The sequence below is a fragment of the Rhipicephalus microplus genome, unplaced genomic scaffold (genome assembly GCF_043290135.1).
Source record: "Rhipicephalus microplus isolate Deutch F79 unplaced genomic scaffold, USDA_Rmic scaffold_23, whole genome shotgun sequence".
Lineage (NCBI taxonomy): Eukaryota > Metazoa > Arthropoda > Arachnida > Ixodida > Ixodidae > Rhipicephalus > Rhipicephalus microplus.
In genome coordinates this window covers 2,633,180-2,660,748 of record NW_027464596.1, presented here as the reverse complement: position 1 = coordinate 2,660,748, position 27,569 = coordinate 2,633,180, and the positions used below count along the sequence as shown (strand labels likewise).

The 27,569-nt window shown below is 45.2% G+C and overlaps 2 protein-coding genes across 6 annotated transcripts in view; one reads left to right on the top strand and one right to left on the bottom strand.

The window, feature by feature from the left end:
• Positions 1 to 27,569, top strand: part of LOC119169334 (decapping and exoribonuclease protein) — a 143,971-nt gene that overhangs the window by 59,088 nt on the left and 57,314 nt on the right. Inside the window, exon 1 of one of the 5 annotated variants that reach the window (XM_075884004.1) lies at positions 26,065 to 27,123. The exons of 3 other annotated variants lie outside the window; for them this stretch is intronic. In XM_075884004.1, the coding sequence (XP_075740119.1) occupies positions 26,065 to 27,123 (1,059 nt within the window). Of the gene's footprint in view, positions 1 to 26,064; positions 27,124 to 27,569 lie in introns of those variants that run through there. One more of the 5 variants, XM_075884006.1, reaches the window with a different exon arrangement.
• On the bottom strand, positions 21,588 to 25,555 carry LOC142786355 (BEN domain-containing protein 5-like). Its single transcript, XM_075884008.1, has 11 exons — positions 25,363 to 25,555; positions 25,166 to 25,305; positions 24,970 to 25,071; positions 24,437 to 24,692; positions 24,273 to 24,320; positions 23,543 to 23,581; positions 23,413 to 23,457; positions 23,233 to 23,310; positions 23,111 to 23,148; positions 22,214 to 22,433; positions 21,588 to 21,745 (listed from the first exon to the last, which is right to left on the bottom strand). The coding sequence occupies exons 1-11, from the start codon at positions 25,553 to 25,555 to the stop codon at positions 21,603 to 21,605; spliced, it is 1,302 nt and encodes a 433-aa protein (XP_075740123.1). The 3' UTR covers positions 21,588 to 21,602.

Here is a 27,569-nt window from a genome sequence, read left to right as displayed (position 1 = left end):
ATAAAAACCTTATTTGAAAATAAAATGCCCCAGCGTTGACTTTGCCTCTCGTGCTCCTTGACTCGACATTTCTAAATGATCGCAAAGTTATGCAAAAGCGCTAAACCATTTTTTTCTCGCCACTTAGATGCTTCGCCCGAGGCAGCGTTTTAGGTGGATGGATTGATATGGCTGTACCCTTTAGATCGGGCGGTGGCTCACGCCACCAAGCCATATTAATTAGTGAATCAAAAACTAGATTTATTTTTTTCCTTTAAACAGTGAGATTGAGGACTCGTACTTTGCAGCGAAGGATTTAACTTTCACCCGTGCCTTGACTTTAGCCAACAATCAGATAACCTCCTTCTTGTTAATTCTACCCGCTTAAAGTCTATTTTGCCCCCCCTTTCCCAAAACCCCAGTGCTTTGAAAAACTCTGCGCCATCATCCTGAACTATAGGGTGAAGCCCTTTACAGAACATTATCAAGTGTTCGGCAGTCTCCTCTTCACATGCACTGCATACCGTGTCTATCCCTTCGTATTTCGCCCGATATGTCTCGGTTCGCAATACTCCCGTCCTGGCCTCAAGCAGTATAGAACTACCCCGAGCATTATCATAGATTCTATCCTTGGCAATTTCATGCTGAAAAGTTCGATAAATACCTAGTGCGGACTTCTTAATCATGCTGATTCTCCACATATCGGTCTCAACTTCCTTCACCTTCTTGTTAACCGATAATTCTTTTTGGTTTGGCCCCCTGCTTTTTTTAAGTATTTACCAGTGAATTTTCTGGTTCACTTCCTATATTTTGTATCAATATTCTTTATGTTCAAGTAGCTAAATACCTTCCTAGCCCAACGCTCCTCCCCCATTTCTCGCAATCGCTTCTCAAATTTTATCTTGCTGCTAGCTTCCCTGCCCTAAAATGATGCCCATCCCATATCATCTTGTACTCCCTGATTTGGTGTATACCATTGAGCTCCTAAGGCAAGCCTACCTATTTCACGTTGCCTAATTTTTAATCTTGCTTGAACTTCTGATCTCGTGCACAAGACCGCATTACCGAACGTCAGACCAGGAACCATGACCCCTTTTCATATTCCTCTCACAACATCATACCTATTATAATTCCACAGTGCCCTGTTTTTCATTACCGCTGCATTCCTGTTACCTTTTGTTGTCACGTATATTTCGTGTTTCCTTAGGTACTCGGCCCTATTTATTATCCATACGCCCAGATATTTGTATTTATCTGTTATCTGTAGCATCACCTTCTGTATTCTAAGCTCGCTACCTTCATTGTCATCAAAAATCTTGACTGCTGATTTTTTCTTACTGAATCTGAAATCTAACCTATCTCCCTTATTACCCCAGATGTCCATCAATCTCGGCAAATCTTCCTTGTTTTCGCACATTAGCACTATATCATCTGCATACATCAATGCTGGTAGTGCCTGTTCAATGGGTTTTCTTTGTTTGACGAAAGAAAGTTTGAATCCCAGTCCACTTCCCTCTAATTTGGCCTCTAATCCTTGTAGGCACATTATGGATAACAAGGGTGACAGTGGACACCCCTGCCTAAGCCCCCGTTTTACTTCTGTAGGCTTGGATACCTGTTTTACCCATTTTATAACTGTCTTGTTGCCTTTAGAGATATCCTTTAAAAGATTAGTGACTACATGTTCCATGCCTAGTGTGTCCAGTATTCCCCACAATTCCTCTTGAACCACACTATCGTATGCTTCCTTGATATCCAAAACTGCTAGCCACAGGGGCCTGTGTTCCTTTTCTGCTATTTCGATGCACTGCGTCAGTGAGAACAGATTGTCTTCCAACCTCCTGTGTTTCCAAAACGCATTCTGCAGTTCCCCTGGCACCCCCCCCCCCTCCTCTATGCATGCCTGCAGTCTTTCCTTTATAATCTGCATCGCCAGCCTGTAGACCACTGATGTCGCTGTTATAGGACGGTAGTTGTTTATGGCAGCTTTGTCCCCCTTTCCTTTATAGATTATGCTCATCCTGCTAAGTTTCCATCTGTCAGGGACTTCACCATCGATTATTATCTTGCTCACTGCCTCTCTCAAAGCTTGCTTAGACTTCAGACCTAATGTCTTTATCAGCATAATTGGAATGCCATCTGGGCCTGTTGATGCACTCTTAAGAAACTTCTTCTCCGCCTTTTCCCACTCTCGTTGTGAAAATGGAGCCATTGCGCCACTTGATCTATCCTTGTCTATTGTGGTGCATGAAGCACTTCTCTGTTGAAGTTTTTCTGTCAACTTTGTTCTTATATATTCCATAGATTCGTCCCCTTTTAGTCCAGCACATTGAGCTGTAGTTATAAACCTCTGCTCTAGGCTCGTCTAATTTCTTAGGGAGTTTAGATTGTTCCGAAATTTCGCAGCTGCCTTTCTATCTTTTTGTGTACTTCTGCCAGCCACTGAGCTTCTTTGTTTTAATCTTTCCATTGATCAGAAAAGATGCATCTCTTCTACAGCTTAGAAAGATTTCCCATTTTCTTTCAACATCATACGTCGCTTCACACCGCTGTTTAGTTAGCATGTCTGTGTTCCCTAGAGGCCTCCTGACGTTTCGCTATGGCTCTCTTAACTTCCTCATCCCACCAACTTTTGGATTTGTGTCTTCTTTTCCCGGGTGACTTGTCACGTGCCTTAGCAACCTCTAGCTCAAACAGTCTAATTAGATTCGTGTATGTCCACACTGTTTTATTATCCTCACTGATTACTTTCTCAATTTGTTTAGTGGCTATTTCAATTTGCCTTGTGAATAAAAATTTCTCTGTAGTTGATCATCGTGTCTCCTTCCCACTTTCACTGCTCTTCCAAAACTTAGCTTGATACTTTTGTGATCACTACCCAGACTTCTGGAGCCACCTTAATCTATGTGCATTTCCCTGAGTTTATCATACATCTTATGTGACATCAGTGCGTAATCTATCGTCGACTGCAGCCTTCCTACCTCCCATGTTATTTGCCCTTCACACTTCTCAGTACCGTTGCAAATGATCAAGTCGTCTTCCACGCATATCATCATTTTGCCTGTTGGGTCGGTCTACCCATCTATATCTTCTATGTGTGCATCCATATCTCCTAGTATAATCATCTCGCACTCTTCTCCTAACTCCTCAATGTCCTTTGGTATACACTCTATGACTGCCTGGTTTTCCTCTCTGGCCTTTGCTCACGTCCACAAGTACACCGAACCAAGGAGTGTCATTTGCCCTGCCACTTTCCCTTTTACCCATAAATGTTCCTTGCACTCCTGCTTCATCCTTTGCCAGTTTGTACATTTATGAATGAATGCATGCCCCAATCATTTTGCCTGTCGGGTCAGTATACCCAACTATATCTCCTATGTGCGCATTCATATCTCATAGTATAATTACCTCGCACTCTCTGCCCAACTCCTGAATGTAATTTGATATACACTCTACCATTGCCTGGTTTTCTGTCTACCATTGCCTGGTTGCCTTCTGTTCTGTTACAATATTCTCACGCGTAGTCTGGATTGTTAGGAGGTTGTTCCATGTCCCTAAGATGTGTTTCTACAAAACCGTATACCATCGGCCTCTCCACTCTTAGCTGTTCTTCTATCTCTTCTCACTTCAGCCTGTTCCTGCCACCCTGCATGTTAATATACCCTATGTCTGGATTGGCTCGGCGCTCGTGTCTACGTTTATTTCTGCCCCGGACTCTACCTATCTTAGATACTGGTGCCACTTTGGAATCGTATCTGTCCATAGCACATGTCAAAGAGTCTCTCTGGTTGTTTTCCTCGTTACTAGCTATTCTGCCCCCCGAAAGGCCCGCGTGCCTCCCAAAAAAGCTACTGCGCGTCCTGCAAGTCGCCAACCCACCTCATGACCTAGCCGCTCATCGAAGTGAATTCTGTCTCGTTGAAAACCACCCCACCTATGCACCACTCTGTTTATTTTCACCACCTCAAAGCCATTCTCTCGACTCATCCGCCATATCTCTTGAATTACGTTGACAACCGCTCTTTGGATGTTGCCATCACGCACCAGTATTTCCAGTATCGTGCATATCACTACCTGTACCTGAGGAGAATCGCCGCGCATGCCATCGACCCCTTTCGTCAGTGTGGTCACTAGTCCTGCCGTGTCTTCATTTAAGACATCATTTAAACCACCTGAAATTATCACGAGGTTTCGTCTATCAGCTGTAGTTTTGAGTTTTGCGCTCGCTTACCTCATGACTGCTTGCGTCCTGGGAACATCCCTACTGCAACCCTCTTGTCACCTCTTACCCTCGGTTTGATTGCTTCTGCGCTTCCATTTAAATTCAAATCACCAGCAATTGTCACATGCTGTAACTTTTCAGCTGGAGCGTCCTGCACCTGGGGGTTACTTGCACCTGTGACGCTGGCTGCTTTGTCCCCTTCCAGCTCCACCACTACTTCGCTGAAACTGGGCCTTGCGACAATTGAACCGGCTGAACCTTTTTTTTCCAAACTTGCTAGCTCTTTCTTCTCTGCCGTTCTGGTTGCCGGTGCCCTTCTGTTCTCTCCGTCGCCTGCTCCTTTGTTCACCTTGGCTAGTGCTTCCTCAACGGACTTCAGCCTTTCTCCCATTCTTGCTCTGTAGTCAATGCAGTCTCTAGCTCGGTGATTCTCAACAGCAGTTCACTCTGGGCAACCATCGTTTTCTCCATTTTTTCCTCGACCTCACATTGCCTACACTTCGCGTCAGCCTTCTCTTCATTCGCTTCTGCAGTTGGGTCCATTTTCAAACACACTCCGCATCCTGAACACTTTACAGCCCTTTTAACCACGTCTTTATGACACCAATTGTCCTTATGACTTGTCTCACTCGATAATTACAAAACACGATCCCTGTCCTACGAAAAAGAGAAAGTCTAAGCTCTACTACAAAAATTTGCCTGTTCAATGTACGTGCACCTGCCCCACGGGGTGGCAAAAACACAAAGAAACAAACACACACACACACACAAACTAGTAAATACCTGGTGACTGACCCCCCGAAAAGCCGTACAATGTAATAAGTGCTACAAATATTTTAACTGCTGCCTTATAAATGCAAGCTCAAAACATGCAAAACCACTTATCTGCGTAGTCGATAGGGAGCGCTAAAACACACGTCCATTCACCGTGCCAGTCCGAAATAAATCTCCATGGATTCGACGGAAAGAGAAAGCGCCGTTGTGTGGAGAAAAGAGCGGGACACGCCCACTTCCTAAAACGCGCGCTCATCGTGCGATCGCGACAGCCGGAAAGAAACCCGCCACGCACCCGCCAGCTCGGAGGCCATGGCGCGGGAGCCGGCGCTTTGGACACTCCCCTTATTCTAAGTCACTCTAGGCGTGGCCATGCCGAGTTGCGTCAGCTTACCAGAGAGCTCCCGCCCTTTTCACAGCTTTGAAGGTGCTGCGCACCAACGAAACGACCAGAAACATCTGGAACCTAAGGCGAACGTATTTAAGCGAGTATCAGAGAGTGGTGATCAGGAGAAGAACGTTTTGCACCAGCGTGAGTAGAGCAGGTGATGAGAGTTTTTCCGCCATCGGGCGAAGGCTAATATCTTAGTAGCAAAGCAGTTGAGATGAAGAGATTTTCCACATGTGGGTGAAGGCTTGTATTTCAAGCAGGAGAAGAGGGTGTGTTTACCGCCACTGGGTAAAAGCGCGTTCTGCAGCCGCTGCGCTGAGAGGTCGATGTGTTACCGACCAAGAAGTTTAGTGATCGGAGTGCGGGCATTTGACGACGCGAGGTTTCCTGCAAGAGAAACTTCAGGGCAGCGGAACGACAGCAGCGCTGGACTTTGAGTGAGTGGTTTCTGGAAGAGAATCTTTCAAAATTTCTTACAAGAACTTTGGACTGAATAAGTTTGAAGACGTTTTTAGGCTTTAAGTGTCGTGGTTGGTTAATGCATGAGATTGCATTGTAGTGCATCTCGTTGTTTGTGTCCGTCGTTTTGAGTGTTTCTGGTTGAATTGTGTAGCCCGTTAGTTGATTGGTGACGTAATTAATTGAACTATTGCCGAATGTGCCTATTTGTGTGTTTCATCTGCCATATTTGTGAGTATATTTTTATTTGCTATGAACTCTTGGTCAACACTCGTTCTTTTGACCACAGCCGGCGGTCGCTGGCGTGCCGAATAGGACATCTAAATTGTCCTTGCTGTCGTGATGCAGTTTGGGGTGCTGATATTTCAGCTCTTGGAATCGACCTGGCGATCGGCTGCTTAATTAACGGAACTAGTCACCGCGGCATCGATCGTGTGCAACCCTGGTAAGGCCGCGAGAAGGTCACAAGATCGAAGATGTCAAGGCATTGACCACGACGCAGAGTCGCGCAGTGTTCTGGGAAACCTGGACAGGGCTTTCAGGCGAACCGCATGTGAAACCTGGGGGGACGCCTGAAGATATAGAGCACTTCTCTCTCATCGCACTCACTGCGTCAGCATCCTTGGCCGAGACTGCTTGGGCAGCACCCCTGAGCGGCTGAGGTGCCGATTGAGGACGGAGCGAGATGTCAGCAGGGAAAGTGTAGCCACCGGCACCTGGGAACAAGACGCCGCTTGTCGTGTTGGTAATGGCGATATACGCCAAGGAAGCCTGAATCACATCCGTTATTGAAAAAAAAAAAAAAAACGAATGGTCGGCATAGTGGAAACCAGTATTGTGGAGTTGCCACTCTAAAATGGGAATGAATCCGGAATCATTCCACATTTTCCTGACCCCTGAATAGAATAAGAACGAAATTGTGACAGAGCTTGGAGAAATGGAATGGAAATGAAATTAGGCACATTTTCTATGGAATGGAATAGGAATAGAATTACGTTTTTTTTTTTAAACAGAGCACATTTCTGTTGACGTCGTGCTTTTTAAACTTCATACATTAGTAAGTCAAACCCTCGTATTTACAATAAACCACTGATTTAGGTAGTTAGCAGATGGATAAGAGCCGAAAGAGCGTATGCTTGCTCTACGCCTCATGCGAAGGGAACGTCCTTCTTTAAGAGATCAGTAAGCGGTCGAGCGATGTCGGCGAAGTTGCGGACAAATCGATAAATATAGGAACATAGCCCTACAAAACTTCCGATTTCCTTGGTTGAACGTGGTTCAGGAAATTCTTGTACTACTCGCACCTTGTCGGGATCCAGTTGAACACCTGCGGCGCTGACAAGGTGGCCGAGTATCGTGATTTGGTGACGTCCGAAGTGGCATTTTCCTGAATTGAGCTGGAGAGCGGCTCTTCGAAAAACATCCAGAACGGCTGACAGACGTATGATATGGCTGTCAAAGGTAGGTGAAAAGACGATGGAATCGTCTATGTAACGTATGCAGATGGACCACTTATATCCTCGGAGAAGGAAGCCCATCATGCGCTCCAAAGTTGCCAGAGCATTACATAGCCCGAATGGCATGACCTTGAACTGGTAGAGGCCGTCGAGCGTAACGAAAGCGGTTTTTTCGCGATCCATGAGGCCGACGGTAGTTTGCCAATAGCGCGACCGAAGGTCGATAGACGAGAAGTATTGGGCACCATGAAGGTAATCGAGGGCGTGATCAATCCGAGGCAAAAGGTAGACATCTTTATGAGTGACTGATCAAACGGCAATAGTCCACGCAAAAGCACCAGCTGCCATCTTTATTAACAAGCACGACTGGGGAGGCCCAGGGGCTGGATACTGGTTCTATGACGTCTTTAGTAATCATTTTCTCCACTTCATTCTGAATTACTTGGTGCTCCTTGGGAGATACGCGATATGGACGCCGCCGTATAGGACTAGCATCACCAGTGTTGATCCGCTGAGTCACGGCAGTTGTTTGCCCGAGAAGACGGTGGTCAAAGTCAAAATGTCTCTATAGGATGTTATCAGACGATGGAGGCCGTCGGCTTGCGCTGGGGGTGAGATCGGGAGCAATCTTTTTGTTAATGACATTGGCAGGCAGAATGTAATTGCGTCCAAGACAGGGGGATGTAGCATCGATGTCCAAACCAGTAACGTTGCAGCTGTCAAGCAGAGATAGGGTGGCCAAAGACATGTCTTGCTGAATAACTTGAGTCAAGAGACTAATGTTGAGTTGGGGTATAACCACTGTGTTGTCAGCGTTGAAGGCAACAGTGTGAGCAAGGGGGATGTTTTGGGCCATCAGTTCGTCGACTATAGGAGTGACGAGGTAGTCACGAATCGCCACATCACGTGAGCACGACAAAGTGACGTATATAGCAGCTTGCGGAGGCAAGCGAACGTGGTGATGAGCGCATAAACGTGAAGAATGGTCAGCTGGAAAATCGGCAAGCGGCGGCAGCTCAAGCTGAAGAGCACCAGTGGCACAATCAATGAGCGCAGAATGACGTGACAGGAAGTCCAAGCAAAGTATTATGTCATGAGGACACATTTCAATGATGGCAAACTGAACTAATGTAGGATGACCGGAAATTGACACACGGGCCATGCACATCCCTTGAATGGCAGGGGTCATCCCATCAGTGACTTGGAGTGTGCGGGAAGCGGCATGCGTGAGCACTTTATGTAGGCATTGGCGAAGGTTCGCACTCATTACAGAAATGTGCGCTCCACTATCTATAAGGGCAGAAAAAGTCACACCATCAACATCAACGTCTCACAAACTTTGTCTCGTCGGAAGCGTCAAGAGAGGATTTGTGGAGAAGGTCGATTATGCCGCGTCACCTCCGGGCGCACCACGGTTTAGTTTTCCGGATAGGCAGATTTTTTTTGTCTTAGCTACAATTTGATGCCCCGGCTCCTTTTTTCTATGTTTTTAATGCCCCTTCCTCCCCCCCAAGAAAAGTAACAAGACCATTTCTTTTATTTTTAGAGCTTCAGTTTATTTTACACGTAATCTATTGAAGGCAATATGCCATTTTTCCATTTCGCAAACTCTTGTGTTTCAGAAGTGTTGCTGGGGCTTCTCTTGAAGCCGTCTATCGGAGCGGCATGCCTGCTCGCTTGGTGCACCTTCTTCATCTGAAGCAAACACTAGCCATCCTTTTGTTACAGCTGCGCCATTTTTATATAGAGTATGTCTCATCTGGAAAATGGGAGAAAAAACAACATGAGGTCCTCCTTTTTATAAGCCATCTCATAAGCAACTGCCTTCACCATTTTCAAACAAAACACACACAGTAGGAACATTTGTGGGGAAGCTCATAGGTTATGCATGATTATGAAAAGGACAGCACCTGCACAGACGGGAAGAAAATACCTGTTGGGCTGCATGATGCATTTTTAATGAAGACATTTAAAGAAACCCCTTTATCTTTGCACATTCTATAACATATATATTCTCAATTAGAAAAAAAGAGGTATTTTTTTGCTGATAGAATTCTGGAAGCAGCATTGGCACAGAAGCACTGTTTAGTGTCCCTGTTTCTTTTTTCTATGTGCGTACCTTTATATTTATAAACATTAGTGCGGTAGTGAATGCACCTTTATTTACAAAGGTTATTTTTGTCTTGTAGCTTCTATTGTCAATGCTTTATTTTATTTCAATGCTCATTATTGAGCAGTCCTGCCACTTATTGTCCAGCTGACTGTTTAAACAATGAAATTAGTTATGTGCTCTGGCTCCCAGCTCCCACAAATCGGCAAGCTTGTAAAACAGGAAATAAGATAATATAACATTTAAGCGGTGGCAGTGAAACTGCTTCAATGCATAATCTTGCTCCAGATTGCAGAATTTGGTTTTTTTCAGGAGGGCAGCATATATAAACTGAAAAAAATTTCTATTACTGGGTCAAACTTTCAAACAAACATCAGTGATGCAGTATGTGCAATACTTTGGTCCTAGTGAAACACTTCGTAAAGAACAGCAACCAAAATGTCACAGCATTGACATAGCAAAAACTCTTAAAATGTCGCCAGTAAAAGGCAAAGCAAAACCAATTTATTTGTTTTCTGTTGATGCTCACGAAGTGGAAGCAACAGCACATTTGCAGGCTTTTAAATGGAAAATTGTTCTCAGCGGCCCAGCAGTGCTTGTTTGTAACCACATTAGTACAATATGATGGAGCTTTTTGTGCGCAACATATTCAGAACTGCTGACATTCTTCAGGAACAAATTGCTGACCTGTAAAAAAAGCAATACATATATTAGAAAGTTGATAAATGTAACACGTGTTTACAAGCATTGAAAAAGTTTACTATATCCAGTAGTTGTGGTGCCAACAAAAGGATAATCTTGCCAAAACAAAGCAGCATAAAATTCAACAAAAAATTTATTGGACATTCTACTAAGTACTTGGACTGGCAAAAGTATGCCTTCGTAGTATAAAATTGTAAATAATATTCACAAGACCCAGTAAATATTTAGGCCCAATTATTTTTTGCAAACAGTATTTTTGGTGTAAATTTTCTAGAGATTCTGTTGGACAATAGGAAGAATCATGTGTTTTTGTGTAATTTATAAATAGTCTGACCAGCGGCGCTCACTCCATGCAATAAAATAGAACAGATATATGAAACTGATAATACATTTAGCTGATGATAGGTCATCATCAGCCTGACTACGTCCAATACAGGACAAAGGCCTCTCCCATATTTTGCCTGTTAACTCGGCTCTGTGCTTGCTGCTGCCAATTTATACCCGCAAACGTCTTAATCTAATCTGCCCACCTAACCTTCTGTCTCCCCCTAACCCGCTTGCCTTCTCTGGGAATCCAGATAGTTATTCTTATTGACCAGCGGTTATCCTGTCTACGCGCTACATGCCCGGCCCATGTCCATTTTTTCTTCGCGATTTCAGCTATGATAACCTTAACCCCCGTTTGTTCCCTAATCCACTCTGCTCTCTTCTTGACTCTTAAGGTTACATCTACCATTTTTCTTTCCATCGCTCGCTGCGTCGTCCTCAATTTAAGCTGAACCCTCTTTGTAAGTCTCCAAGTTTCTGCTCCGTAGCTAAGTACCGGCAAGATACTGCTGTTATATACCTGCCTCTTGAGGGATAGTGGCAATCTACCTGTCATAATTGGAGAGTTCTTGCCAAATATGCTCCGCCCCATTCTTATTCTTCTAGTTACTTCAATCTCATGGTTCGGCTCCGTGGTTATTACCTGCCCTAAGTAGACATAGTCTTCTACAACTTGAAGTGCACTATTACTTATCTCGAAGCACTCCTCTTTTCCGAGGTTGTTGTACATTACTTTCGTTTTCTGCAGATTAATTTTAAGACCCACCTTTCTGCTCTCTTTGTCAAACTCCGTAATCATGAGTTACAATTCGTCCCCTGAGTTATTTAGCAATGCAATGTCATCGGCAAAGTACAGGTCACTAGGGTACTCTCCAGTAACTCTTATCCCTAACTGTTCCCATTCTAGGCTTCTGAAAACCTCCTGTAAGTACGCGGTAAATAGCATTGGGGAGATTGCGTCCCCCTGCCTTACACCCTTCTTGAGTGGTATTCTGTTGCTTTCTTTATGAAGCACTATGGTAGCAGTTGATCCCCTGTAGATTTCTTCCAGGATGTTTATATATACTTCGTCGACGCCCTGATTCCGCAGTGTCTGCATGACGGCCGATACTTCTACTGAATCAAATGCTTTCTCGTAGTCTATGAAGGCTTTGTATAGTGGTTGGTGATCTTCTGAGCATTTCTCTATTACCTGATTGATAGTATGAATGTGGTCAATTGTTGATTAGCCTGTTTGAAATTCTGCGTGTTCCTTTGGTTGATTGAATTCTAATGTTTTCTTTACCCTGTTAGCAATTACCTTTGTAAATAGCTTGCATACTACAGAGAGCAAGCTGATCGGACTGTAGTTCTTCAAGTTCTTGTCATCTCCTTTCTTATGTATTAAGATGATGTTAGCATTACAGTCAAACCTCGTTATAACGAAGTTGAAGGGGTAGTCGTAATTACTTCGTTATAACCATTAGTTCGTTATAGCCAATATCCATTTCTACCTACAATTAGCCAGCAAGAGAGAATACTCACCACCGAATATCACAGCAGCCCGCCGCGCAGAGAAAAACGGCCGTCGGAAGGCAAAAAACTAGCAAAATAATAAAGAACAATGCACTTTATTTCCGCCAAGTTCAGCACACCAGCTGGCAGATCACTTCGAAGAAAAATAGTCCTTGATAGACTTTTGCTGACTCTTCTTCAAGTGGATGACTGCTCTTTCAGCGGCAGCCGCTATTTCAAGTCCGTCCTCACCGTCATCATGAGCACCAAAGAAGCGGCGCAGCAGGTCTGTCGCATCCAGCGCTTGCGCGGGCGTCGGTACGTCGGGTTCGTTAGGCTCCGGGGTGTCAACACATTCGTCACTGTCATCATTATGCACCCCCGTCACCGCGCGCACAATTTCCGCATCTGACAACTCTTCGGTTGTCACCGCGTCAGCATCGGCACCGACGTACGTGCAGAAAGTGTCGCAGTCAGGCACAACGCCGGCGTCAAGGAGAGCGTCCCACGATGTCTGGGCCTGGTCGCCCGCGGCACCCTCACTGGCGACATCACCGATATCTTCGCTGGGCTCTCCGCTGCTGACGCCAAATGAGGCATGCCGGAAGCAGTTGGCGATCGTGCTTGCCGTGACGGCAATCCAGGCAGCTTGTAACATCTCGATCGCCATGTACAGGTCGATCGTTGTCTCGCGCTTCATGCTCATATTGAGCAAAATGCGGTCGATGACACGCTTGCGGTAGCCCGACTTAAAGTTCATGATCACCCCTTGATCGAGGGGTTGCACAACCGCAGTAGTGTTAGCCGGCAAAAAGCACAGCTCAATGTTTTTTTAACACAACGGTAGTGTGGTGGGCCGCGCAGTTATCCAGGACGAGGCATATCTTGCGGTTCTGCTTGCCCAGCCGCTCGTCCCACTCACGCAGCCATTGTGCGAAGATCTCTCTCGTCATCCAGGCCTTGTGGTTGGCCACATAACTCACTTGGAGTTTCCGCTTTCCTTTGAAGCATCGTGGTGATGCACTTTTGCCGATCACGAGGGCCGGCACCTTTTCGGACCCGTCCATATTCGCACAAAGTAGCACGGTCACACGGACCTTGCTCTGTTTACCGCCCTGGCAGCGGTCACCTTTGAGGGCCAAGGTTTTTTGCGGCAACATCTGATAGAACAGGGCAGTCTCATCTGCGTTGAACAAATCCCTGGGGCTGTATTTTTCGAGCAGCTGCCCAATGTTCTTCTTGATACACGCCACTGCAGCTTCGCGGTCCACAGATAGCGATTCCCCGCTGACAGCCCTGCCGACGATGTCGTGGCGCTCCTTGAAGCGCTGCAGCCAGCCGTCACTCGCCACAAAATCATCGTGCCCCATGATGCACGCGAAGTTCCTTGCCTTCTGCTGCAGAAGTGCCCCGCTCACAGGAGTGCCGCTTGCTCTGATTTCTAAAAACCAGTTGAACACCGCCTTCTCGACAGCTTCGAAGGCGGGGGCTCGCAGCTTCATTCGGTCGCCTTTGACGCCACGTGCGACAGCGTCGGCAATAGCTTCTCTCTTGCTTAAGATCGTTGACAGCGTGCTCAACGATACGCCGAAATCTTCGGCCACTTTTTTTTTCTTGACGCCGGACTCAACGGCTCTCAACATTGCAGACTTCTGCTCAATTGTGATGATTTTGCGCTTACGTTTGCCGTTGTCCATGTCTAGCGGCGGAGGGTGTTGCGCTTCCACAGCGAACGACAAGGAACCAAGCACAAAGCCAACAAAGCCGCAATCTCCGCCGACCCAGCGTGGAGCTGAGGGAAGGAGGAGGTCAGATGCGTGGGCGGGTCAACGAGTTCCACAGGAGAGGGGAGGTCGGCTGACGCGCACGCTCGCGCGAGTTGCTGCGCGGGCGAGGCAGGTCGACGTGCACCCACCCGCGTGTTGCAGGCGGCGCAAGGCGCGAGTTTTGAATTACCGCTGCCGTGGTGGGACGTGAACCGGCGCGCGCTATAAGATATTGAATTCACGTATACCAAAATGATCAGTAAATGCTCGTTGTGGTCAAAGAATGGTTCGTTATATCCATTGTGAGGAAATTTTCGCTTCGTTAAAACGAGGTTTTAAATACATGGGCGTCTATGGGAATTTCAAGGGGAATTACAATTGCTTCGTTATATCCATTAGTTCGTTATATCCCGCTTCGTTATAACGAGATTCTACTGTATTCCAAGACTCTGGTACACTTCTCGACAGGAGACACCTCGTAAACAGCGTGGCTAGTTTTTCTAACACAATCTCTCCTCAATCTTTCAGCAGATCTGATGTTACCTGATCCTCACCAGCAGCTTTGCCTCTTTGCATGCTCTCCAAAGCTTTTCTGACTTCTTCTATCATTACTGATGGGGCGTCATCTTGGTTACTGCTAGTTCTTATATTATTAAGGATGTGGTTGTCCGCGTTACTGTACAGATCTCTGTAAAACTCTTTCTCTATTTTAACTATCCTATTCATATTGGTATTTATTTTGCCTTCTTTGTTCCTTAGTGCATGTATCCAATTTTTGCATATCCCAAGTTTTCTCTTCACTGCTTTGAAGTTTCCTCCAGTTTTCATAGCCAATTCTCTCCATGTTATACCTTCTTACATCGGATTCCTTATGCTTATTAATCAACTTTGAAAGCTTTGCCAGTTATATTTTGTTTGTTGTACTTGAGACTTTTATGATTTGATGCTTCTTAATGAGATTATTCGTTTCCTGGGAAAGCTTTCCAGGGTCATGTCTAACTACTGTGCCTCCAACTTCCACTGCACACTCCGTAATGATACTCATCAGATTATCATTCACGGTATCTGCGCTATGGTTGTTTTCGTCAATAAGAGCCGAGTACGTGTTCTGAAGCGACTCTGAATTCCTGTACTTTCCCTCTCAGTGCTATCTCATTGATTAGCTTCTTGCGTATCAGTTTCTGTCGTTCCTTCTTCAAGTCTAGACAAATTCGAGACCGTACCATTCTATGATCACTGCATCGTACCTTGCATTCTTCTAGACATCCTGCACGATGCCTGGGTCTGCACTCATTATAAAGTCTATTCCGTTTTTTTGCCATTAGGGCTCCTCCATGTCCACTTACGATTTCCTAGTTTTCGGTAGAAGATATTCAAAATCCTTAATTATTGCATTCTGCGAATTCTACTAGTAGCTCTCTTTTGGGATCTCAAGTACCGATGCCATAATCTCCTACTGCCTGGTTTCCAGCCTGCTTCTTTGCTACCTTTGCATTAAAGTCTCCCATCAGTATATTATACTGTGTTTTTACCTTACTCATTGCCAATTTCACGTCTTCATAGAAGTTTTCAACTGAAGCGTCATCATGACTGGATGTAGGGGCGTAAGTCTGTACAACCTTCATCTTGTATCGCTTATTGAGATTAATTACGATGCCTACCATCCTTTCATTATTGCTATAGTATTCCTTTATGTTGCCAGCTATGTTTCTGTAAATTAGGAACCCCACTCCAAGTTCTTTTCTGTCAGCCAAGCCCAGATAGCAAAGAACGTGCCCATTTCGTAGCACTGTATAGGCCTCAGCTGTCCTCCTAACCTCATTACGCCATATTATACTCCATTTAACACCCTCTAGCTCCTCGAATAGTAGAGCTAAACTTGCCTCACCAGATAAGCTTCCAGCGTTAAACGTTGCCAAGTTCAGGTTCCAATGGCGGCCTGTCTGGATCCAGAGATTCTTAGCACCCTCTGCTGCGTTTCAGATCTGTCCGCCGCCGTGGTCAGTTGCTTCGCAGCTGCAAGGGACTGAAGGCCATGAGTTAATTGACGTATACTTGTGGGAGGTTGTGGCCAGATACTGCAATGATAGATCATTTACGACAGATTACACAATGAAAATTGTGAATAAATGCATTACATTCAGAATAGCATCTTTCGCCAACATTGCGTACTTATTCACTAACCACAACTCTCAAAATGTGCCAACATCTAAAATGACAACTGTCTCAATATCGATAAATGAAATCCTGAAGTCGCTGAAACTAAAATTTTATCATTTTTTTCCAAAAGTACAATTCCACTAAAGTAGACCCAATAATACCGAAGTACCTTATTGCGTCAAAGCATTACGTAAAAGAAAAAAATTACACAGGCGCGGCTGAAATTAGAGGGTAGATGACCCATGACTTTCTCGCATTCGGCACCAGCCTTCACATCTATTTTTTCTTTTAAGTATGACCACTCGCACAAGTTTATAATTTCGAATTAACTAAAAAAGCACTGGCGCGAACCCTAAATCGCATGGCGCATTAGCGAGATGCACTCGTCATCAGCGGCAGGCAGTCCGCTAGAAGCGAACAAGAAATGGCCGCGCACCACGCGTCCACATAAGTTCCGTTTGATTCACCTGCACCAATTAGAACCGGCTCACTGCTGTGCACGCGAAGTTCAGAAATTGTGCAGCGCGAGTTCAGGGTGCTGGCACAGCGCGACCCCCAAAACGAATGACGATGTGCCAAGAAGGTGCAGGCCTTATTTATGTTCGCTTAATTTACACCATTAAGCTAACACTGAGCGACGACAAACCGCACATGTGGACAGTTTATGAGGGGAAAAGGACTATCGCCATTTAAACAAAGTGACCCACAAAGATGTCTACCCTTTGCCTCGGATTGATGACGCCCTCGATTGCCTCCATGGTGCCCAATACTTTTCGTCTATCGACCTTCGATCCGGCTATTGGCAAATTTCCGTCGACCCCATGGATCGTGAAAAAACCGCTTTCGTTACGCCCGACGGCCTCTACCAGTTCAAAGTCATGCCGTTTGGACTGTGTAATGCGCCGGCAACTTTCGAGCGCATGATGGACTCCCTTCTCCGAGGATATAAGTGGTCCATCTGCTTATGTTATTTAGACGATGTCATCGTCTTTTCGCCCACCTTTGACAGCCATATAACACGTCTGTCAGCTGTTCTGGATGTTTTTCGAAGAGCTGCTCTCCAGCTCAATTCTGCAAAATGCCATTTCGGATGTCGCCAAATCACCATACTCGGCCACCTTGTCAGTGCCGATGGTGTTCAACCAGATCCCGAAAAGGTGCGAGCAGTACAACAATTTACTGAACCACGCTCAACCAAGGACGTCCGAAGTTTTGTAGGGCTATGTTCCTATTTTCGTCGATTTGTCCGCAACTTCGCCGACATCGCTCGACCACTTACTGATCTCTTAAAGAAGGACGTTCCCTTCGCATGGGGTATAGAGCAAGCGGACGCCTTTTCGGCTCTTATCCATCTGCTGACTACGCCACCAGTACTGGCCCATTTCGACCCAGCATCACCTACAGAGCTTCGGACCGATGCCAGTGGCCATGGAATTGGAGCGGTCCTTGGCCAACGACAGCACGGGAAGCACCGCGTGATTGCTTACGCCAGTCGTCTTTCACCTGCCGAACGGAAATTCTCCATGACTGAGCGTGAATGCCTAGCTTTAGTGTGGGCCGTGGCGAAATTCAGGCCTTACCTGTATGGCCGAACTTTTTCCGTTGTTACGGATCATCACGCTCTTTGCTGGTTGTCATCGCTAAAGGACCCATCTGGACGTCTTGTTCGCTGGGCGCTCCGTCTGCAAGAATACTCATTCGTGGTCCACTACAAGTCGGGACGCCTCCACACAGACGCAGACTGTTTGTCACGTTATCCGGTTGAAACGCCCGACTTGACAGACCTTGATTCAGACCCCTGCGTTCTCTCCATCCACAGACAAATGGATTGACCGAGCGTCTGAACCGAACGCTGACGCAGATGCTGTCAATGTACGTTTCGCCAGATCACCGTGACTGGGACAAAGCACTCCCCTTTGTCACGTTCGCGTACAATTCTTCACGGCACGACACAGCTAGTTATTCGCCGTTTTATTTGCTATTTGGCCGACATCCAGCATTACCATTTGACACGCTCCTTCCTTCGGCTGCCCCCTTGTCTACTGAGTACGCCAGCGATGTCGTTTCTCGAGCCCATGCAGCCCGTCAGCTTGCCCGTGATCGGCTGCACTTGTCGCAAGCGCAGCAAAAAGACCGCTATGACAGTCGCCACCAAAGCGTGCACTTCTCGCCGGAGTCTCTGGTACTTCTCTGGACACCAAACCGCCAAGTCGGCTTATCAGAGAAGCTACTATCACGCTACCATGGCCCCTACAAAGTGTTACGACAACTTAGTGACGTGAGCTACGAGATCGCACCCCTAAACAATGCCTTTTCGACCACCTCACTCCAGACAGACGTTGTACACGTTTCCAGACTGAAACCGTATCACCCTCCTCGTTCGTCGCCGCCATACTAAGCGCCGTGACGGCGCTTCCGCCGCAGGGGAGTGATGTTAGGGTGCATCATCGACAGGAGCAAGCGTGGCACTTAGCGAAGATGAAGAAGACGCCTGTGCGTCAGGCGCTTGCACAAGAGGCAACTCAGACATCTTGTTCGGCTGCCGACTCTTGGTGGACGCTGTCCTGTAAGCCAAGACCTCGCTCCGTCACATTATCTTGGCAAAACACCGCGTTCGTAGAGGTGGGTACAGCGCCTACGCCTAAGTGCTGCGTCGTCTGCTCAGCTGCAGGCGCGGCTGCACCAAGCCGCAACCATCAGCGTAGGAGGTGCACGAAAATCGTGAACCAATGCTGCATCTCTTCTGCACCTTTTCAAACGAATGGCAGGGTTCAGAGGTCGTAAATGCTGCACTGCTGAAACGAATGGCGAAGTGCAGCACCCCGTGAACTGGTTCACGTGGTGCAGGCGAATCGAACGGACCTAAACACAATCAGCGGCTGGGCACCTGTCCTTAGGAACCAGGTCGTTTCAGTTAATTTCAAGTTTTCCCCGAAAACAGTGTGTCGTTAATTTAAAAAATACGCCGAATTGAATCGGTGCTGGAACACTGTACCGAAGAACGTGTCAAATATGTCTGGTTTTTACTTGCAACAAGAGACAGTGGGGCTCTTCAATTTTCAGGCCTCTGGGAGCTCTCTGGTAGCCAGAGCTAGCCAGAGGGTCAGTCAGCTAGTTCCGGTCTGGACAGAAAACAGCGTCATGGTCAGGTGTGTGGGGAACCCGAGACAACCCGAAGCTTCCCGAAGATCGCAAAATCAAATACTGGGACAGCCAGCGTAAACGTAAACAAACTCTACCGTCATGGCAGCAAAAGAAACAACGTGCCGCGTGTATGTTGGTTTTTTCTGCATTGTCCGCTTGGAAATACGTAGCTAAGCTCGCCAAAAAGCTGAAATAATATCCTCGAGCGTATTCATTTAGGGTACGATTTCGTACGCTCGCACGATCATTCGCCGCGTCCGCGAACGATACAGCCAGCTGGCGCACACTGCCTCGAGAACGATGCAAGGTAAGCTGCCGCGACGCTGACGGCTTAACAAGCTCAGGTCTCTTTAGTACATGTATCAGTCACTGCACAACACGACGCGAAGTCACACGAAAGTGATCGTGTCCCCAAAAGAGTTCGAGGATATATACCTGCTCAGCTATCGCGTATTCAAGGGAGACACTCCCCGAAAAAACTTTGTTAGAATATTTGTGCTAGAGACTTCGAAATTCAGCTAATGAGAAAGTTCTTAGTGTAGATTTTAAATCTACAATTAGTTTTTGTGTAGCTGATATAGTTATTGAGTTATATTATACTAAATGACAAATTATAGCTGTGTGTACGGGCACATTTTCATCTACTAAACTTTCACAAAAAAGTATCGTGCTATGGTTTATTCAGTTCTTTGTATATCATAAAGTGCCGATATCTAGCAAATAAATGTGTACAGTTACTGGAGAGTGCTAAGAAAATTAGGACATTTCAACCATTGTTTCTCTCAGTTTTCTGAAACATAACCTTGCTTTATTGTAATTACTACTGAGAGGTAGCGCAATTTCAAGAAGATATCGGCACTCTACGTATCTTCAAGAGTATGTATACCAAATTTTATTCATCATCATCATCATCATCAGCCTGACTACGTCCACTGCAGGACAAAGGCCTCTCCCATGTTCCGCCAGTTAACCCGGTCCTGTGCTTGCTGCTTCCAATTTATACCCGCAAACTTCTTAATCTCATCTGCCCACCTAACCTTCTGTCTCCCCCTAACCCGCTTCCCTTCTCTGGGAATCCAGTCAGTTACCCTTAATGACCAGCGGTTATCCTGTCTACGCGCTACATGCCCTGCCCATGTCCATTTCTTCTTCTTGATTTCAGCTATGATATCCTTAACCCCCGTTTGTTCCCTAATCCACTCTGCTCTCTTCTTGTCTCTTAAGGTTACACCTACCATTTTTCTTTCCATTGCTCGCTGCGTCGTCCTCAATTTAAGTTGAACCCTCTTTGTAAGTCTCCAGGTTTCTGCTCCGTAGCTAAGTACCGGCAAGATACAGCTGTTATATACCTTCCTCTTGAGGGATAGTGGCAATCTACCTGTCATAATTTGAGAGTGCTTGCCGAATGTGCTCCACCCCATTCTTATTCTTCTAGTTACTTCAATCTCGTGGTTCGGCTCTGCGGTTATTACCTGCCCTAAGTAGACATAGTCTTTTACAACTTCAAGTGCACTATTACCTATCTCGAAGCGCTGCTCTTTGCCGAGGTTGTTGTACATTACTTTCGTTTTCTGCAGATTAATTTTAAGACCCACTTTTCTGCTCTCCTTGTCTAACTCCGTAATCATGAGTTGCAATTCGTCCCCCGAATTACTCAGCAATGCAATGTCATCGGCGAAGCGCAGGTTACTAAGGTATTCTCCATTGACTCTTATCCCTAACTGTTCCCATTCTAGGCTTCTGAAAACCTCCTGTAAGCACGCGGTAAACAGCATTGGGGAAATTGTGTCCCCCTGCCTTACACCCTTCTTGATTGGTATTCTGTTGCTTTCTCTATGAAGCACTATGGTAGCAGTTGATCCCCTGTAGATTTCAAATTTCATTAGTATGCGCCAATTCTAAGTGTACGAAAGGTTTCCTGGAAAACATGCGAGTATCCAGAAAATTGAAAATGAGGAAAACAGGCTTGAAAGTTACAAAAGCATGTATTCTTGAAAATTGAATTGTCACAATGTGAATCTTTGATCACATTGAATACCAGTCTTTACCGAAAGTACACAAAGTGTTCAGAACCCTCCTGCACTGTAGCTTGGCCCTTCAAGGCTCCTACGGTTGGTCTCCTCGGTGCGAGCCCTTTTCACCCCAGGTGAAAATTTCCTGTTGGTTTTCTGTTGGTTCCAGTATTGATGGTTTATTAGCACATTCCCCGTAGTTGATGGGACCAGTAGGTGATGGGACCAGTAGGTGATGGGACCAGTAGGTATTGGAACCAGTAGGTAATGGAACCAGTAGCTGATGGAACCAGTCACTGAAACCAGTATCCGAAACCAGCAGCTACTGGTTTCAGCTCAGGGTTGCATACATGCAACAAAATTGTTACTCACCGAGATGGAGGACGCCCCCAATCAACAAGGTGGTGCCCAAACGAACTCAAATGCATGTTTCTGCCCAATTTAGCAACTTTAGGGTTACAAGCACATAACTTTTATGGCTATCCAGATGGTTGTGCCATTCGATTAGTAAGTCAGTGCTTATTGTAACTTGCACGTTCTACATTCCTGTGCCAAGTTAACAGCATGCATTGGGCGTTAAACAAACAGCCTTAGTGTTTAAGAATTTATTGTGCTTGATCGTCAAACATCTGCTTGCGCACTTTCGATTTCAGGAGATCTTGGATCTTCTCAGCCAGGATCCTGGGCAGATTTTTTTCCGTGTCAGCAGTGTTGACGTCTTTCTGCTGTCCCCAGTGCTTGAGTGTTTCTACAAACAGACGAGTCGATTTTGAGCATTAGACAACAAAAAGTAGTGATTGCGGCAACGACAACTGCCACACCATAGAGGCAGAGCTTGGGTTTGAGCACTAAAGCTCCGACATCACTGGATTAGGAATGTGCATGACTTAGTTTCACAAGCTCCACAAAACCCAAGTTGTCCTGTTCGGCAGCTGATGGCAGTTAAATTTGGTGCACAGTTTCATGTGCAACAGATTGTCAGTTGAGCATAGGAGCCTACCATGCACCCCATCAAATTTAACCCAAACTCAGAGATATCTTTCCATATTTCCAGTACAAAGTGCAACTTCTGTTCACCCTATATACCAAAATTTTGTTTTGACAACTCGCAAAGCAAACAGCATGAATTTCACTCTTTCATTTTCGTTCATGCTGCCAGGCTGTGTAAAGATGACTTCCTGCATGCGCTGTGGAAAACTATTCATGCTAGTTGTACCTGACACAACAAGAAGTTTCTCCGGTGTCAGCGGCTGCTTGGGCTGCTCCCCCAATGCTCTCTTCCTGGAGCCAACGGTCCCTGTGACGCTCCTAGATGCAAGAACGTTGCTTCCCCATATAGCGTGGGCAGCATCCTTCACCACCAAGGTAGCCTTCTTGTTCCCAAATATTTTTTTTGCACACACACCACTTATTGTTACGCCTTTCGTCAAATGGAACTGTGAAAAAGCAAAATAATGGAGGAAAATCCCTACTGTAAGGAGCAATGAAACAAAAAATGCTGCATGTTACTTCTGCTAAACATACAACAAAACTAACAAATTGTTTAACCAATGCACCTGGCACAACACAACGATGTAGCACATGAATAGTATGTACAGTCTATCACACTTGTCTATGGTGCACAAGTGGTGTGCTGCAAATCAAATGCAGTAAAATGTTATTGGTTACTCTGTTAGAGACAATGCTTTTGAGCCTGTGCGGTTCATCTAGTATATTCAACTGCACATGAATGCAAGAAGTATCAGTGAAATTGAGTATCTGCTTTAGAATTTTGCCATATTTCATCCACACAGCACTGCTCAGGTGCTCAAGACAGGTGTGATCAGCACTGTACACCTTGCTATTGCTGATAATAAAAAAGAAAAACTGTGTGCTGGTCCCAACGGTATTCATACTTCTCTCAAAAAGTACACTGAGTAAAACTGAAGACTTGAGCATGCTAAAAAAATAAAAATGGTAAACATGCTGCAAGCAAGAAGCTTTAAGAAAGCTTTCGTAATTAACTATACCACCTAGATCTATAGAGTAGCTGTGACTACCAATAGAAAAAAAAACGGTTAAGCATGAAAAGCAGCTGCAGACAGTGACATTAAATTTCGAGCAAATTACTTACAGAGCCATCTTCCATATAAATGAAATCTCCATTTGGGCCTGCAAGAAAGATATCAGGTCCTTGTCATGGCACAAAAAAAAAAAAATTATTGTCAGAATATCTGAGGTGACATCTGAGCTGACCTGGATGTGTAGTGTTCTTTTCTCCACCAACAGTGCTTGTCCTTTCCTCTGGTTCTACAGCAGTAGATGAGCACGGTGCTACGCAACATTTAGAATTATTCAAAAATGGCTTATCTTGGTGCACAACTTGCTCTAATTGAAACAAAGTTTACTGTCTATGAAACCAGAGCTGTTACTTACGGAGAACACGTTCACTGCAGGCCATGTTGTCCATAATCAACAGATCTAAAGTTACAAAGATATAGTGACAGTAACTGTCACTCCAGTTTTGAAATGCAGGGAAGTATTATAAAAGAAGCAAAGTACTCACTTCCGACGAAGCTTTCTCCTTCATCTGTCTCAGAATGTGCTGTAATAAAAATGATTCAGGTGTAAAAGTTTAGATTTCAACCCCTCAAGCCTGTTAAATCTGGATGCTTTTGTTTAAAGCTTCATGCTAGTCAGAGCGTGCCTTAGAGCATTGGCTGCTTCTAAAAGCTACGATGAGGTGCACATCTCCAAGTCAATTCACTTCGGACTTTCAAACCAAAAATCACAATGTAACATAGCGATAAACCATACCAAGGAAAAATTTTGTTCGTTCGAGGTTTTCTCGATTGGCTACTCTGTTTTACAGTTCAAACTTTACTTTCATCTATCCACCTCCACTTTCAAAGAACCAACATCATTTCATTATCATGGCACTAGCATCTTCTATATTACATACTGACTGAAGCTGCCATCTTACTGCAGAACAGCTGAACTTACACTCCAAAGTTAATTCATGCTGTGTTTGGCGGGCACTTTTTCAAAACAAATAAAAAGTGCAGCACTCTTTGAACTCGTTCGGCAAGTTCATCAAGTAAAGCCAAATCTCTATAACCTTTACTTTGCACATACTACTGAGCGAGTTGCTTAGACAAAATATGAATAAATAAATAATAAAAAAGCTGACTTCATTAAACAGGTCAAAGTATGCTATATTACTGTCCCAGTGAAATATGGAACTGATGCATTTACTCAAGAGCATAGGTGTATGCAGTTCTTATGGGGAAACAAACCTGACAACATGCCCCGACTGCAAGGCACCCGGTCTTGTTCTACTGCAACTGCATGTACACAAAAAAAGGGTGCACAAGTTTTTATGTAGCACATGAGTTGTCATGTAATCATTATACATGGAGCTTTTGTCAAGTAAATAATGCAGAGCAAAAAGCATTCTTACGCTTGAAAAGCTTGCTTTCAAGGGATCTCTGCAGGCTTGCAACCTGCTGCTTTAGAAACTGGTTGTCGTGCTGCAGCTCCTCAGCACGCAATTTCCACATGTCTCTGTCCTTCTCAAGCTCTTTAACCACCAGCGCCTTCGTTCTCGCCTTCCACACGTCTTTCTTCTTCTTCATTTGAAGAATTTCACTTTTTGGGCACAATTCATCACTATCGGAGGACCCGCTGTCCGACGGAGTGTCTGTCCCTTTCCTTGGCTGAAATTTCATCATGCAAAAAATGACTTCATGAATTCACTAGGATGGCTTGGTGGGCTAGTTGGTATTGCATCTTGAAGGCTACTGTGCACAATAGACAGGAACAACAGAAGCAACACAAGTATCGGCGCTTCACTTTGTGCTTTCTTCTGTTGTCCCTGTCTATTTATTGTGCCCTAGCTGTAGCCTTCAAGGGTCTCATGAGGGTTTTGCTTTCAGTAAAAAAAAATGCTTCTTTTATAGTACAGTGCACTAATGAAGACCATGGCACACTTACCTGTGCTCTAGGTTTACGCCCAGAGTGCGCTTTTTCCAGATTCTTTTTAAGAATTTCGTCATACATGTTTTTTTTAGCATTTGCTCTGTCGTTCTTTTGTTTCTGAAAGAAGTCGAAAGCACAATTACAGATGATGATCAATGCAAGACCAGCAAGTTTTCAGCCGTTTCAAAATGTAGGCAGCATAAATAGCAACCTTTCTTTCAGCCTTTTTTCTTTTTGTTTGGGACTCCACGAGCTCATCAGGATCATCATCTGACGTCGTTTCTTGCATAGGTATTTTTGGTATCACCAACCTCTTGGCCCGCATTTTCGCGCGGGCGTCATCTTCGCTTTCTGTAAGAAATTACGACTATAAAATTGGAACCGTAACATTTCACATACCACACATACCTGCCAGCATCAAGACTTGCGTGTTGTACAAACCAGTGTTTGTGTCATCCACGGGGTCTCGCCAGTACGCGCTGTAAACAAAGCGGTTGTCGTAGTCGCTGGTGTCTTTGGGATCAAACTTCTCGATGTCATGCACGTGAATGACGTGTAACCGTTTGTCGTGATCGTCCAGGAAACGAACAACAGCGTACATGGTAGTACTGATGATTTAACAAAGCCTTAAATGGCATCACACACACACCAATCTCTGAAAAAAATGTAGCAGTCGCGTGTCGCGCACGTGTCGTGTCCATTAAAAATAACACCATAACAACTCCTAGCGGCAAGACTGGGCAATACCAATAACTGCGTGCGGAACAAAATAAATAAATAAATACACCTATAAACAAATAAAAAATGCTTTAAATAAGCTTATAAACAGGTGTAAAAACTGTTCATGTTATAAACAATGTATAAACTTACTAAGATATAATTAAATAGATATGTGTTTTTGAAATCCGGGTTGCAATCCAACTAATTCAACGCCGTACAAGCCAATCCAAGTCGTTTGATTGTGTGAGATCATGGAGAATGTGCGAGTCCGAGCGAACTATGAGCGAACTGTCGTGATTGTGCGCGTGAACACAACGTGTGGCTTCATTACTTAGAAGGTTTTCGGTGAGTTTGCAGTGCGATATTTGCGTGGATCCGCACTGAGGGAGTATGCCTCGTAGAAAGGAATACCTAAACCCAGGCAGCGCCTCCGCCATCCCGTATTCAACGAAAACATATCTCGAAAGATCAGCCTCGAGCGTGCAACAATCACGTCGTGGACTGCAGCAGGACACAAATGTCGCTGGCGGGTCGACTGCTCCGACAGCACTTCGCGTACTGACGCAACCTCCGCAGACTGATGTTGAAGGCGACTGTGACTCTGAATCGGCACATGAAGCGGCCCCAAGTGACGAGCCGCAGCCTTCCGTTGGCGCAGAAATGACAGACGAGCCACAGGGAGATTTAGGGAGCTTCTCTAGTGACGATTTGCTGGCACTGACTGTCAATTTTGTCCTCGAATTTGGCATCCCTTGGAAGGGAGTCGAAGCACTCCAAAAGTTGATAATGCACATACTTGAACGACATGATATACCAGTTACTAAATATCTTTTCAAGAAGAGTGTCGGGGCAGAAATAAAAGCCGCCCGGTTACACTTCTACTGTGAAAACTGTATGACGCTCCTTGCCGTAACAAGTGGCGACCTTGCAGCGCGGAATGCAGTGCGGGTAACGTGCACCGTATGCGGGCAACGTAACAGTGGGCCGCAGATGCTACGCGATGGCCACTTTTTCATAACCCTGCCCATCGCAAAGTTGCTGTCTTCGTTACTTGCCGAGAATGATGCGAGCACTGCACTCCACGAAAGACTGAATTCAATAAACGAGAGTATGTCTGTCGACAAAGATGAAATGACAGACATAATAGATGGCACCTTATACAGGGCACTTAGGCGCGAATTGACATCAAAAAATGATATCACTCTCACTGTTAACAGTGATGGAAGCGCCGTGTTCAAGTCATCGAAGTTTTCTGTGTGGCCCGTTCAAGTGATGGTGAATGAACTCCCAGTGTACATGAGGCAGAAAAATGTGCTTGTGTCTGCTCTGTGGTATGGCCAGAAACATCCCGACATGACTCTCCTACTGAACGCATTTGTTGAACAAATGGACGGTTTGTCGACCAGTGGGATCACATGGAAGGCAGGCAACGAAACTGTGCATTCCAAGGTAATTTTTTTTTAATTATTAAAGCTGCTTGAACAACACGACTTCAAGACATTCTAGTTGTAAATGCTGCACTGAGCTACAATGCATAGACGAGGCTACATTGTTGTGCCAGCTAATTTCTTCCAGTCATGATGAAATCCAGGCCACTTGGGCATAATGACACCATGGAGGATGGCACACTAGTTCATCTTTGTGTGTATTCTTTTCTAGTGCGACTTTATCTCTAAATACTGTCAATTATCTAAGTGTCAAAGTGGTATTTACTGCATTGTGTTTACTGTAACTGTTACAACTTACGGAGATCATGTCCCTTTATGCAAAAGCATGAAAAGTGCTTCTTCTGAATGGATTGTTATCAATTGAAAACTGTTAATAACATCACCCGATCTTTTCCTTGTCCTCAATGTCTACTGCAATAATTGACTTGTGTCTGGCAAAGAAAACAA

What these genes read in the sequence shown, in the direction of transcription:
- LOC142786355 (XM_075884008.1), bottom strand. Translation starts at nt 25,555, where the DNA reads ATGTACGCTGTTGTTCGTTTCCTGGACGATCACGACAAACGGTTACAC. An exon ending in CAGTCGGGGCATGTTGTCAG is followed by an intron (nt 23,582 to 24,272) that starts GTTTGTTTCCCC and finishes TTTTTATTACAG; the next exon opens with CACATTCTGAGACAGATGAA. An exon ending in AAAGAACACTACACATCCAG is followed by an intron (nt 23,149 to 23,232) that starts GTCAGCTCAGAT and finishes TCTTTCTTGCAG; the next exon opens with GCCCAAATGGAGATTTCATT.